Genomic DNA, 14,354 nt, shown 5'->3' on the forward strand with positions numbered 1-14,354 from the left:
AGCTTCACCTTCACATGTCAAGGAAAGAGCTACCGGTATGTTATCAGCGAGATAATTGGATTATAGACCCAGAATCATTTTTGATCCAGAAACTTTTAACATGTGGGGTCTCGCGATGGGTAGTAAGTAATTTTAGAGTGATTTATCCACTCTTGAATCGCATAGTTCGGATCTGGTAGGTTAGACGGCATTTCTTTCACCACAAGGCTGGGCTTTTTTGAACCTCGGCATGATATATGATTACCGATTGTTGCATTCTTACAATCGAGACCTCGCGTCTTTATTCAATATACAGATATATCGATCTCATCAGATAATACTCCTCTACCTTCAATCTCTATCTCTATCTTAATATTCAATCATACATCATGTTCACCACTACTCCCCTCTTTACTCTCCCCATTCCCATATCCTCCCCCCTCCAATCACAACCCGGCACCCTCACCTGTACCACACCCTCCCCTGCGCACCCGAACCTTTACCTCCTCACCTTCTCATCACCCCCAGATAATCGTCTCACAACGACCTTCTGCCAAACTTTCATGCACGCCCTCGATATCCTCGAAATCTCCTACCCCGTTGGTGCCGTCTGTATCACTTCCGCCATTCCCAAATTCTTCTCCAATGGTTTAGATTTGAATCATGCTACCGAGGTTAAAGGATTTTGGGAAAACAGCCTCTATGCGCTCTGGAAGAGGCTGTTGACGTAAGTTCTCTTTCATTTAATACATCCCTATTCCTCAATTAACAGGATTATTTCCTAACACCTTGACAAAATGAAGTTACCCCATGCCCACCATTTCCCTCCTCCCTGGCCATGCATTTGCTGGCGGCCTCATGACCGCCATGTACACCGACTACCGCGTTTTCAACCCAAGCCGGGGCTTTCTCTGTCTCAACGAGCTTGAATTTGGCGCGCCCCTTAAACCCCCCATGTCCTCCATATTCCGCCAAAAACTCCCTTCTCCTTCTACCTACCGCTCTCTCGTTTTAGAAGCAAAACGTTTCAACGGTGAAGCGGCGCTCCAAGGTGGACTTGTAGATGTATTGGGTGGATGGGAAGAAGTGCTAAAGCTAGTTGATGAATGCAAATTACTGGAGAAAGGAAAGACTGGTGTTTATGGTGTGTTGAAGGCGGAGATGTGGAGAGAGACCCTGGGATATTTGGAAGGGCACGCACAGAACGAAGAGAGGGACGGGGTGAATATGGATAGAGAAGTTAAGAGGAAAGAAGAGGCTACGGGTAGAGTTGCTGAATGGGAGAAGCAAGTAAAGAAGCCGTCGAAATTATAGAAAAATGATGTTTTTATATGTAGCAAGCAATTGTATACGCCGAAAGGTATCACTTGACCACTCCGTGGTCTTCCAAACAATACTGTAATAATACTATACAAAGATAATCCCACAAACACCAAACTCTTTTGTAGAACCACCAACACCATACCTTAGTGATTATCCTATTTATACAACCCAACCATCCCACCGCATTACGCGTCATTATCCATAATTCGTAACTTTCGCTACTCAAGCGAAGCTATCCTCAGCTGGCCAGCGGGGCTCTTTGCTTGCATTAGCCTCCTTACTCCCTTCAGCGAATCCAACTTTCTTAGCGCTCCTCTTAGTAGCTGGCTTGCTTCGGCTGCTCTGCCGAATAGAAGACCCATGGCCATCTCGATTTCGGTTCAACAATTTGGCCTCTTTCGACTTCGTCTCGCGTTCGAATGACTGCAGCATTTCCTCCAGCTCCTGTTTCAATTGAGCAGCTGTGGGGGGGCTAGCTCCAGGATTTTTTGAGGGTTGTTTCTGATGAATAGCCTGATTGGCGAGCGGAATCACTGGAGGTGGAAATCCGGCCTTAGGTCTATTGGTTTCCATCCGCTTTGGTCCGGACACGCTTTCTCCAACCTCATCATCCATACGTCTTACCAAGGCCCTATGTTTTGCAACGGTAGCTTGACTCTCAGCGATGATTTTCTCTATGTTGCGTGTTATTTCATTCTTTTTTCTTGTGGATGGCCCTGATGTCGAGTCGACTTCAGGTGCTTCAGCATTTCCACTCTCCCGGGTCATTGGATTTACATCAACTTTAGGCTCCGCGATCTTCTTGCCAAAACTGCCAGCAGGTGGCTTTTCAATTTTCAATTCGAAGTTTTCAAAATGAGAGTTCGTATCATGTGGGCCTCGATGTCTTTTCCCAGCGCCATTATTGTTGGACTGGTGATGTTGCGAACCTTCCGTCTTCTTAGCTGTTTCATCCGTTAAACTTCTGTTAGGAGTGTCCTGATATAAATCTCCTCCTAACAAACTCTCTTCTGTTTTTTCATCCTCAGTTGGACTACCATTTGTCTTCCCTTTAGATTTTTCCGATGACTTTATATAACCCATCTCGAGAAGCTTTTCCCAAACGTCATCTCGAATTTTTGAGACCCCTCTATTGATTGGAAGACCATCCAACTTCTGTAGTTTGGGATTGTCGCCTTTCTTTCCAAAAACGAGCATTTCGTATACACGTCGCATCAATCTTGTTGCCATATCCGAACACGAGATATAATGAGCATCTCTTACTGGATCTGCATTGCCAAGAGAGTATGGATCTATAACATCCAGGTCATTTCTCTCGAGTCCGCCATCTTTGATCAAACATCTTTCCAATGCTATTGGGTAGAAATTATGATTAACATGATTATTTCTCATATCAACAGTAGTCAGATGAGGAAACGCTCTCAAGGTTCTTGTGAGTCTCTCTACTTTAGACAGACGGTTTCCGGCAAGGAGCAGTTTCTTGAGACGGACGATACCAAGCAGACTTTGGAACTCTTGCAGCCCGTTAAAATTGAGATTTAGAACTCTTACATTTGCCACCATAAGACCAAAATCATCTGGTAGGGTAGTTATACCACAGTTTGCAAGTTCAAGATATTGCAAATTGAGATATTCGACACCTGGGTCGAAGGTTCCCAAATGATTACCGGACAGGAACAACTTTCTCACTTCGAAAGCCTCACGGAGAAATGATTTGTCCAGAACCGTACCAGATTGCTGTTCACGCACCGAGAGACTATAAAGGTTTCTTTTGTGGAGGAGGCCGGTGATTGTCTTAATTCGATTGGAATCTAGATAGAGAACACGAATCTCAGGTGTGAGATTCGCATTGAAAGATTCAAGGTTGTTGAAGCTCAACCTGACTTCTCTAGCAGAGCATGTGTCGTCTGATGTCATGAAATTGACCAACTTGTTGTTCTCCAAATCGAGGCTTGACAAATTCGGTAAATGTCCAATGTTCTTGACTTCTGAAATTTCACAACCTCTAAGGTCTAGATGTTCTAAGTGTTTGAGGTTTGTTCCTTCAAAATTCAGTGTCTCAATTGGATTGCCTCGAAGCCGAAGTGTAATTAAGCCATCTAGAGTTCCAATACCATGAAGCGAAGCGATTTGGTTGTTGTCTGCTTGTAAGCTTCTTAAGTGTACCAAGTTTTTGAAGCAGGAAAGGCTTTCAATCTCATTGTTGGAGACATCGACTTCCTGAAGATTCCACAGATGACCCCAAGATGTAAGATCGGAAAGGCGGTTGTGGTTGATGATGAGCGTACGAAGTGATGAAGGAACACCATTTAGTTGACTAATTGCATTTTTGGAAACCTTCAGTTCCTCCAGGTTCTCACAAAACTCGTCCAGCTTATGCAAGTTTGTCAGTTTCCTCCTATGCAGGTCGGCGCTCTTCATATGCTCCCAGTATGGCTCGTATGGTTCTATCTCGGTCAATTTTTCAACCATTTCCTTGATCGAATGAGACAGTGTTGTCTTTGAAGAAGGCTCTGCATTGTGCTTTTGTCCGTTTGCCACATAGCTTACGTCCATCCCATAAGATTCGTCTGCTTGATGCATGGTAAATTCTGAGAGTGGAGTAAGTTCAAGAGTCCCAATCTCGTGAATGGGCCGTGGTGTAGCGAGGACTACACTATTAACCCTTCTTGGCGAGACAGATGGTGTTGGAAGAAGATGATTCCTAGATTTATTCCCGCCACCTCTTTCTTTATTAAAAGACTCCTCGTCTTGCTCATCAATGCGTGATACTGGCCGCGGCATGAATTGTTGTCCTCCTACCGACAGCCTACGAGAGTTACTTCTATATCCCCCACGATTTCCGCTTCCTTGTCTAGATTTCCCCTTGCTAACTCGAATACTTCCGCCACCATCGCTATCCGATTCGTTGACACTGTCATCGTCAGATTGATAAGCTCCCCCCTTTGCTGAGCTATCATCATCATTGTAAGTAGGCGGCTCAATAAGCTCCGCGATAGGGGACGAGAAAGTAATTGTAACATTCCGCTGACGTTTTGGAGTTGTGGTACTCGAGTCTCCATCTGGTTGAATAAGAACATCGTCTTCGACCAGTCTCCTACTCTCTTCGGGTGCTTTGCCCTCAGCTGAGCTATGACTGCCAAAAATAGACTTGTTTACATTCCCGCGCCGGGTCTTTTTTGGACGTAGGATGCTATCTTCGCCTACAGAGACGGATCGAACTTTTATCTCTGGAATAGGATTATCTATGGCAGTTTGGATGGGCTCTGAGGGCGCTGACCGTGGTCTGTTATCCACCATCGGAACGCTCATATTCGAAGTCTTTTGAGGCGAGAATTGGCCACTCAAGGCACCGTGCTGTCCTTCGTTGTCTAGATATTCGGCCAAGCGTAATCGTGCGTCTTCCTTTTGTTTGGCAGCAACAGCCCTCAGCCTCATGAGTTCTTGCGTTTCATCAAATGACAAATCAGGAATGTCCTCAAAAGGATCCTCTTCACTTCCTTCGGAAATAGGAGAATCTTGCCCATCGTTTTCTTTAGTAGATTTTCTCTTTACCCAAATATTCCGATCTCGATCAAAAACCATGCCAGCAAGTTGTTCTGGTATTAGATGAGATACTGTATGTGGAGCAATTACACGCCTCGAATCCGAACCTCTAGATGATGTTGTGGGTATGGAATTGTTCGAACCTTGTGTAAAAAAATCGGGGTCATCATATTCTTCGTCCAGTTGTCGCGAAGAGCCAGAGTGTTTACGTTTTCGCTGAATATCCGGGTTGTTAGATATGCGGATATTTGCTGGTTCGCTCTGAACTGCATTGATAGGATCCAAGAAGTGACCAAGTGATCTTGAAATTGTTTCGTCTGCCAATCTGTCAATTTCCCTCGCATTTCTGACAACATCTTTTGCCATAGCCATAGACTTTATGGATGAAGCAATGATGCCATCCATTTCACTGTTCTCCTCATATTTACGCAAGTGGTTTAAAAGCTCTGGGTCTTGAGTTGGCGGCGTTCTTGATACTGGGGCACCTTCGCGACTTGGTGGCCTTTCAAACAGCTCCTGAGTTGATTCCTGGTACGAATCTTCCATCTCGTCATCTGCTGCATTGTTTGATGGAACACGATCGTTTTCGGACTCCGACTCTTCTACGCTAGTAAGACCACTACGAGGTCTTGCTTTACCGCGAATGCCTGCCATAATCTTCTTCGCTTCGTCTAGAAAGTCCTGGGTGGTTACAGAGGGTTTTCGACTCTCCTGAGATTCCTGACTGGAGCTAAGAGGTCTATCAGGATTGGCCAGATCAAGCTCAGCTTGGATCATAGCAATCTTTTGCTCTTGCAATAGTTTTGTACGTTCGTCCGATGTGAGACCTGACTCAGCAAAGGGTGCCTCTTCGTGCTGTTGACTATTACGCTGACTAGGAGTGGGAGTCCGAGGACGAAGTAATTGTCGCATTGCAAGTATCTTCGGATCAGCAGCTTGAACGTTTCGCTCATTGTACTGGCGTGTTTTACCCATAGCTGGCTGTGTGGATGGACGCGAAGGACCAGGAAGTAAGACCAGCGGTTCTTCAGGTTGTAGTGGGAGGGAAATGTCCGCCCTGTGCAGTGTCCGGCGTCTCTTTGGTGTTGAATCTTTCGCTGGGGATCTCATAAGTCGTTTACCTTCCGCCTCACCATTCGATCTCCTGGGTGTCTTGAGATTTTCGTTGATTTGAAACGAGGGCAAGACTGTAGATGGCGATGTAGAGCCAGTGCTAGATCTCTTTCTAACGCTCAAGCTACGGCGCCTACTAGTACTATTGCTGGCAGTTCTATATTTTCCACTACTTCGTCTTTCTTCACCCTCTTTCACGCCTGGTGAGGAATCTAGTCGAAAACTAAATCTTGTTTGTGACTTCGGATCTAGGACAGGGAGATCGAGTTTTTCTGTATCATCGTTGTGTAAGATAGATCGATTCGATTCAAAAGACGCATCCTCGCTGAACCGATAAGTATCCAAGTCGCCAACGCCAAAGCTACTATATCTCCTTGTCTTACGCTCCTTTGGGAAATAGCTACTCTCCGATACAGGCCGGCTATCATCTGCATTATCTATATGGGGATGATTGGACTCATGAGCAGTATTGGGTGGCACGTCTGGTTCAAGCTCACTTCCTCGATCCTCCTCGTATTGGCTGAGTCTACGTAGAAGCTTTTGACTTGTAAATGTATCATGGGTACCAAACAATTTCAATGGACTACCAGACTTGCTCTTGACGGGGGATTTAACTGGGCTAGGATGCGGCATTGGCGCTGTGGGAGGAGATTGTAGGTTTACAGGTGGCTCCAAAAGCTCATTGGAGGCTCTTGTTTTTCGTATCTTCGGAAGTTGCTTCTCAGAGGTATCGTGTCGAGAATCATCAACTGATAGAGCTGATTCGTCGATTTGTGGCAGGGAAGAAGCACTCAGCATTCGTTTTTGGAAAGAACCTTCTTCAGAATGACCGCCTCTTCGAGCACTGACAAATTGTCCGTTATGTTTGAAATCATCCGTATCCCCAGTGATAGGCCGGGAAACGCTTTGGAGATCTTCCATTTCATCAACATCTGGGTCGTCGGCGCGAAGCTTTTCTAGACGTTCTTGAAGTTCAGCAGGTGATATATCCATTGGTGAAACCTCGGCCTTATCGGGCAAGGTACTCTGTGTTGCTAAGTATATCGGCGAGAGAAACTCGTTATGCGTATCGCTTTGCCCGCTTATAGTTCGTCCTACGTCGAGATATTCTTTTTTGGCGCGGAGGTTGTCGTTGTTAAAAACAGAATTGGATGGAGAAAAGTGTTCCTTGACGGGGCTCAGAGTATTCAATACAGTGGGCCTGAAATCGCTTCCTCGACTCAAATCGTTGGTAGAAAATTCACTGCCAAAATCTTCCGTCACCTTATATCTCATACCCTGTAGAACGTTCCCATCTCCTTGCACAGAATCCTCAGATGACAACTCGCTGTCGTCGAATTGTGGAGGCTCCAATCTTGTGCGATAGAGGGGGGGGCTGGATGGCATGATACTACTTTCTCCAAAAGTAGGTGGCTTCTTTACTGAAGGTTCGGCAGGCGGTGGTTGAAATATCGTCTCGAGACCAGCGGCGCTAAATAGATCGCGCTGTTCGCCATAACCGACATCTCCTCGGAGCAGCCTCCTCTTCCATTCCGGTGTATCTTTTGAGCTCTTCTGGGGCGATGCGCTAAGAGATTTGTTGTGCTGTATTGTGTTGTATTCTGTTGTATGTGTGCTACAAGCTGACAAGGGACGAGAGACTTTCCCGCTCCTTGGGCTCTGCGGTATCTCACTTCGTAATTTTGATGGCTGATGGTTTCGCTGGGATAAGGGAATGTTGTTCTCGTTCTGACTCCTTTCGCTCAATGGATTACTATCCGGCGGATTCGACCAAGATTTCGTTTCTGCATTAAACTTCGGTATGCGACTAGGCGGAGCAGTTGTTGGGCGGGAATTTGAAGAATCAGATGTGCCATTGGTGAGAGATGGGAGTTCGGGCTCTGGCGATTCGGTTCGAGGTGGAGATTCAGATCGAGGTTGAGATACCCAGTCTTCGGAGAGAGAATCTAACCAGGCCTGGTCCATCTTGATAGATTCGCAAGGTTATGGGCAGTGAGCATGAATTCGGCTTTGTCTTATGCTGAATGTTTGTTGTTTATTGTTGTTGCTGAAGTGAATGATCGCGTAAATAGTGTCGCGTCTAAGCGTATGCAATATTAATTGTATAAGTGAGTTTTGAGACAATATACATTTCTCAAGATAGTGCGTAGAATAGAATTTATTGGTTGTTTAACATACTTGAAGGCCGTGGAATAGAGTGTGGTGAATTGAGATGGTCGCGAAGTGGGATTGAAACATTGAATTGTGGTCTAGGCTGGGGGTTGGCACTTGGACATTTTTAATGATAAAAGTCGTGCAGGAAGGAACAAGGAAAACAATGGAAATGGCCTATCAAAACAAAAACAAAAACAGGACTAGGTAGGTGATCACGGTAAATTAATCTTCCAAGCCACTACAGTCTCAACCCCACGTCGAATGGATCCTAAAATAATACCAAAAGAAAGGAAAGAAGAAAAAAGGGTATGGAGTAGAGTAAGGTATGGTACTAGGTATGGAGTAGATGAAGATTCATGTGATCTCGTTCGTACCTACAGCTACAGCTACAGTTCGAGCTCGATGATACAGTATTATGAATGAAGCTCTTTCAATATGTCAGTTCTAAGTAACATACCTAGTACCTACCTCTCTTCCATTTGTCACATTATATTAAAGGCTGAAATATTGGGATATATTGCGGAGCTCAATTGAGTTGGCAATGCAGGTATTCCAGATATTATTTAATCCTCTTGATTACCAATTCCCAAATCAGTTCATCTCAGAGTTTATCCCTACGTAGGTGTGTTGATTTGTTCCAGTATTTTAATCTTCCGATAACCTTATTAAAGCGGATCGTACTGGAAGTATATCGTTGGCCAATATAAACCTTGACTTGTAATTCAAAGTGGTTGTGAATGGGCATCGGGAAAGGAACCTGCTGGTACTTACTCATGATTATTGAGGTATCAATGCAAGTAGAGTAGATTCCTAACCTCTTGTGTAGCTCTGGTAGGAGGATAATCTTGTACGCACTGAAATGTTTCTGCATGAGATTCATACACATCCTCTCTGGGGACTGACTAGACGGGGTACGAAGGGAAGAGCATTCATTGTGTCGCTCTCTATAGTACATGGCCAATGATTGCATTTTGTATAGTTCAATTGATCATTGAAGTCGGATACTTTGTGTGACCTCAAGGTCTTGAATACTTGAGGTGAATTATAGAAAAGAATAACAATCTACCATCATTGTTGGAAAGGCTCGAAAGATTTGATTGAATTGAAACCAAAACGAGTGCTGTGGGAGAAGCTTAGTGATGAAAAACCACTTTAGATAAGTGCCACATATCACGTGTTTTCGAGTCTTCGCCAAAACACGCAAACACGAAAAGAGTTGCCTGGTCAGCCACATCAAAATGCGATAACTGATTACTTTCTGTGATCACATTCACACTTTGAGACACAACCCAACTATTGGAATGTAGCATATGGACTATTTGCAGGAATGTCTCTCCACATGAGAAGGTCCTCGCTCACCCCCGATGACGATGACGAGCCATTTTACTTTACACCAGCATACAAGCCAGAAGACCTCATTTGTGAGGGTTCTGATTCCGAGGCGAATCCAAGAGCAATAATCAAAAAACGACAGCAATACGAACAATGTGCGGAAAGGGTGGACCGTGGACAACTGCCATTAATACAATCTGCGCAACTAAGGGGACCTCTCACCGAGTGGGTAAATCCTTGGAGACATCGAGAGGGGGACTGGTGGAAACCTGGTTCAAAAGACATGCTATTCAGAAAGGAGGACGTTATGCGAAGAGCTAGGGAACATGGCAGAAAGGATATGAGCCCCACAGAAGCACTTGCATGGTGTCGACGAGATGCTAAACGACAAGCAATAGAAATGGAAATGGACGACTATATTGAAATGAGGAGTGAGTCCTCGGGTGACCCAAATATAACACTGGCAGATGAGACCATACATGGAGATATAACTATGGAAAAAGGGGGTAGGATGGTTGAAAGCAAACAAATAATCAAACCACCGCTACCAAAGGTTCCAAAAGCAACGCTTCCTACATCTGCGAAATTAAGGGGCTTTGAAGATGCGCCGACCGTGGGAAGCTCGATTTCGAATAAAGATGATTATGGTAGACGGTCGGAAACATGGACTGCTGTCAAGAGATCTGTGGAGGTAGCTTGGTTGAAAGGTTCCAATGTCTCAAAACGAGCTCGCTGGGAAGATCCAGCAGTTTCATCGCCGACTCCATTACCTCATGTAGACAGCCAGAAACTGCAACAAAAGCTCACAGACACTACAACAGTTGTAAAGAAGCGGACTCAGCATAAAATTCATCCGCAATCCAATTTGTTTCTAGAGGCCCCACAACAAAGGCTAGCTACCCCGGAGAGCTATGCATCTTTGCAGCCACCAAGTAACGACGCATTTGATACAGAACTATCGTTCCATACTAATATCGGACAACAAGGGCAGCAACTGCGCAGCTCTTCCATCTTGGAATCCTGTAGCAAATCTGCTTATTTGTACGATAACTCACCTGGCCTCAGCTCTCCTGTACCATTTGAAAGCCCAGGTGGCAAAGAAGCTTGCGCTCGGCAGCCTTCGCCAACAAAACAAGTCACTTCTCCGCGACTCCCCTCACATTCGAGAACTGGTGCGGTACTTCATGAAAATCAGGAAAATCAGGAAAATCAGGAAAATCAGGAAAATCAGGAAACCCCTGGAAATATCAGTTTTGTCACTGATGTTGCCCCCTCTTCTATCAACTTGGAGCAATTTCAGTTTCGAAAGAAGTCTAGACGCAAGACTGCTTCTCCAAAGGTCCCAAGTCAGCCCATGGCTATTAATGGAGAAGGTAGCGAAGTGCCATTATCTGAAGAGGTTAGGTCCAACCCGAACCCTCAGAGTGATGCAATTCTCTCGACCCCCTTGGCTCTACACTCAACCGAGAAGGCGGAAGCAACTTCAGTGTCTCCGCTTCGGCGGACAAAATCTTCAAAATCGAGAGGTTCATCTCGTAGAACTTCTCGGGCTGATGAGAGTTGGCTTACTACACAAGAAGAAGTCGGACTTACTCCATCGATAATGCATTCTGATAAAACAATTAGAGGAGAATATCGTCCACAACACGAAGATATTGATGATAGCTGGGTTACAACACAAGATGATTTGAATCATGCTCCAAAATCATCCGCTTCAATGGACATCACGCAGATCTATCAAAGTTCAATTTTTCAGAAACAGCCGGTTCCTTTTGAGCATACAGAGGCTCCCATGTTTGGGGACTACGAGTTTGAAAGTAGTCTACAATCATCGCGCCTTGAAAATCCCTCTCCTGCACGATCTACGCATCCTGTCTCAACATCATCATCCCATTTACCGACTCTTCCTAAAATTTCCAGCCAAATCGATGTGCCAACAACTTTCAACGATCTCGATGGGTCGAGTACACAATCGTACATTACCAGTCCAGCCAAGTCAATAGTGAATGCCCATGAATTTTCACAAGCCCCGGATGCGACACAAAGTTTGGAGGACAATCAGCAATCTCCTCATGGCATCGCGACCACACCCCACTCAGCAGTCACTGAAATTACCCGGGACAATCTTGAAGATAGCATCTCGGAACGCGTCCAGAGATTGGATGACAATAAAGAAATCGAGGCAGAAGGAGTCGCTTCGGCAATTGATATTGCGCTTGAGAGCGAGCAAATTAAGGGGGTTCCCGAGCTGCAAGCTAACCAAGAATCTAATATTGATATAATAGTCGCTTCTGAAAAAATTCAGGATGAAGGAGATATGCAAGGTGTGGCTCAGGATATGCCGGAAGAGGTGCAGGAAGCTATGCGGACGGAGGCCGATGCCGATGACGCCCTAAATTCGGTTCTTTCTAGCGGCCAAACATCAACGTCATCATCACCCGCACGAACAAACAACCTCACATCATCTCAAAAATCCAGGAGCTTTAACCAAAATTCCAAAAGCACTATGTCGGACCAATTTGCGCCCTTGATACATAGTGGAGAAAAAGTCCTTTCACCAGCTAGCAACCAGGATATTACCGAATCTTTAACTGTTCGGGAAGATATTGCACCTATTCCTTTCGAAGATAATGGGCCCGTCAAAGGTCCTATCTCCAGTGTACGGTCTGAAGATCAAATGGTTGTTCAAAATGACAGCCCACAAAGTCCCTGGGCACCAGCTGAAGCGGGACTGATAATTGCACCTCAATTACTCGCAACTACTGGAATAGTCGAACCACAGGCTGATGATGAATTCACAAATTCTGGCTGGCAGAGAGAAGAGCGCCCAGTCACGCCAGATAATGATATCATTCGACCTTTCCGTGATCTCATGACACCAAGTCCTCGACCAGAAGAGCTGAATACACCAGGATTCGACCAGCGGCCATCAAACACACAGCTTCTCGTAGAAGCTGCTACACTCAATCCATGGGTAAATGGCTCCAAGAAAAAGAGTACGAAACGCAAGCGAGTATCATTTGGACTATTGGAAGAAGAAAATCCATCTCAATCTCAACGTAGCTCGCAGCGTCAACGCCGGTCACCGTCACCGGAGAGCTCATATCGCCCAGGGGATTTCGGGAGTAAAAGGGCTGAGTTTGACGACAACATCACAAATATTGACAGCTTCCAAAACCACTTCTCCGCAATTCGTAGAAAATCCGTGGGTGATAGTACACCGAAATTTAATAGCACCATTCAGCGCCCTTCTTCGATTGCAAAGTACAAGAGTACCCTTTCGGGTGCGACCAACCTGGTTGCCAGCAGCCCGGCGGTTGATGCAATGGCAGAAGCCTTCATCTCAGCTGATCGCCATTCTTCGCGAGAGCGAGAACGTCGTCTTACGTTAAGCCCTTCACGAAGCCGGAAAGCAAGGGATCAAAGTTATACAACTTTTGAGGATGTAGATGAGGATGATTTGGGAAACCAAGTTTCAAATTCTTGTTTATCTACACATACAGCTCTGAACGAAACTTCTAGTAATGCTAAATTGGGAGACCATATATTGGGAGACTTTTTGAATGAAGCGGAAGATTTCTTAGGAGGGGGTTGGTCGGTAGAAGGGGAGATGAATAAAGCTAGCACGGATTTTGAATTGGCAACACCGAAACGGGATAGTGATTTACATTCACGAGGCATGTTTTCTGTTGAGAAGATATGGACATGATAGGTAAGGTCTTGTAGCGAAAGGGGTCGTTATGCATGTGTCGAGTTGATGTGTAAAATTGCTTGGTTTTTGGTGTTATGGATGGATGTATGGATGGATGGAATACCGGTACCGGATGAAACGGATGGGATGCGAAGATGAATAGAATACCCTTGCTTACCTATATAGCCTGGACATGGACAGATGATCTTATGAAGAAGCTATAAATATAGTTCTGGTTATAGTAAATAATTACATAAAGTCTTTTGTGATTCGATGTGTTAAATTTGACTTTTTAGGTTTTTATTTACTTGGATAGGTACGAGTAGATAGGTAGGTGATAGGTAGGTAGTGTTAGTTTGTAACCATAATATGAGGTATCGAGGCACCGGAAGGAATTCCAATTCTTTCCCCGCAAAGTCAATTCTTCTCAATATTTGACCGCTCCTCTTCCTTTGGCCAATCGAATGCATAGTGCTGTGTCGTGGAGGGAATGTTGGAATTTTGTGGTTGCGAGGGAAAACTTAGATGGCCCCACGTTTTGTGATGGGGGATGGTTATTGGATTTGCGTAGATACTGCCTAGGTAGATAGAGTTGGGCGTTGCGGGCAGTGCGGTGCGGTGCGGTGCGGTGCGGTGCGTTGGGGATACAGGAATAGATTTAGTATGTTTGGTGTGATGGTTTGGGGGAGTGGGTGAGTGGGTGGGTGGTAAGATGTTTGATGTTTGATGTTTGAGGTTTTAGGTTTTAGGTTTTGTGTTGTTTTAAAGGGTGAATGATGAGATGGAGGGGAAGATTACTAGGTAGGTAGGTAGGTAGGTAGTTCGAAGTATTTACTAGGTAGATACTACCGGTAGGTAGATACTAAGTGGGTGGGTAAGTCGATGGCTGAATTCGAGATTCGCATGGAGTGGATGGAGGAATGGTTGGATATTTGTAGGGATAATGGGATAATGGGATAATGGGATAATCATGTACGATAGGTGTTTATCTGCTGGGTAGGTATGGTAGGTGTGATGCAATATTATATACATTGATAAGAGGTTGGCAATTGGGGAGATGCGATGCGATGCTTATCTGGATTGTTAAGTATCTAGGTACCTAGTAAGCCACGCTTTGAATCTCCATTTTGATTATCTCCCTAGTACCATCGTCACTTGGCATTGATGATTGATGATTGATAAGGATGGATGGATGCAGGAAGAAGCGGGAGTGGAA

General features: G+C 45.0%; 3 protein-coding genes across 3 annotated transcripts; 2 read left to right on the forward strand and 1 right to left on the reverse strand.

The window, feature by feature from the left end:
- The first annotated feature begins 118 nt into the window (after window positions 1-118).
- Window positions 119-1,428, forward strand: EAE97_011587 (uncharacterized protein). Its single transcript, XM_038882102.1, has 2 exons — window positions 119-706; window positions 783-1,428. The coding sequence occupies exons 1-2, from the start codon at window positions 369-371 to the stop codon at window positions 1,291-1,293; spliced, it is 849 nt and encodes a 282-aa protein (XP_038727000.1). The 5' UTR covers window positions 119-368; the 3' UTR covers window positions 1,294-1,428.
- Window positions 1,429-1,524: 96 nt separating this feature from the next.
- Window positions 1,525-7,926, reverse strand: EAE97_011588 (uncharacterized protein; the record flags this gene model as incomplete). The annotated part of the gene is made up of 1 exon (XM_038882103.1): window positions 1,525-7,926. The coding sequence occupies one exon, from the start codon at window positions 7,924-7,926 to the stop codon at window positions 1,525-1,527; it is 6,402 nt and encodes a 2,133-aa protein (XP_038727001.1).
- A 1,516-nt stretch (window positions 7,927-9,442) lies between these two features.
- On the forward strand, window positions 9,443-13,156 carry EAE97_011589 (uncharacterized protein; the record flags this gene model as incomplete). The annotated part of the gene is made up of 1 exon (XM_038882104.1): window positions 9,443-13,156. The coding sequence occupies one exon, from the start codon at window positions 9,443-9,445 to the stop codon at window positions 13,154-13,156; it is 3,714 nt and encodes a 1,237-aa protein (XP_038727002.1).
- Between the last annotated feature and the right edge of the window lie 1,198 nt (window positions 13,157-14,354).

The sequence above is a fragment of the Botrytis byssoidea genome (assembly GCF_014898295.1).
Source record: "Botrytis byssoidea strain MUCL 94 chromosome Unknown BBYS_039, whole genome shotgun sequence".
NCBI classification, from domain to species: domain Eukaryota; kingdom Fungi; phylum Ascomycota; class Leotiomycetes; order Helotiales; family Sclerotiniaceae; genus Botrytis; species Botrytis byssoidea.

Coding starts and splice junctions, on each gene's coding strand:
- EAE97_011587 (XM_038882102.1), top strand. CDS start 369: ATGTTCACCACTACTCCCCTCTTTACTCTCCCCATTCCCATATCCTCC. Junction 707..782: donor CTCTGGAAGAGGCTGTTGAC/GTAAGTTCTCTT, acceptor GACAAAATGAAG/TTACCCCATGCCCACCATTT.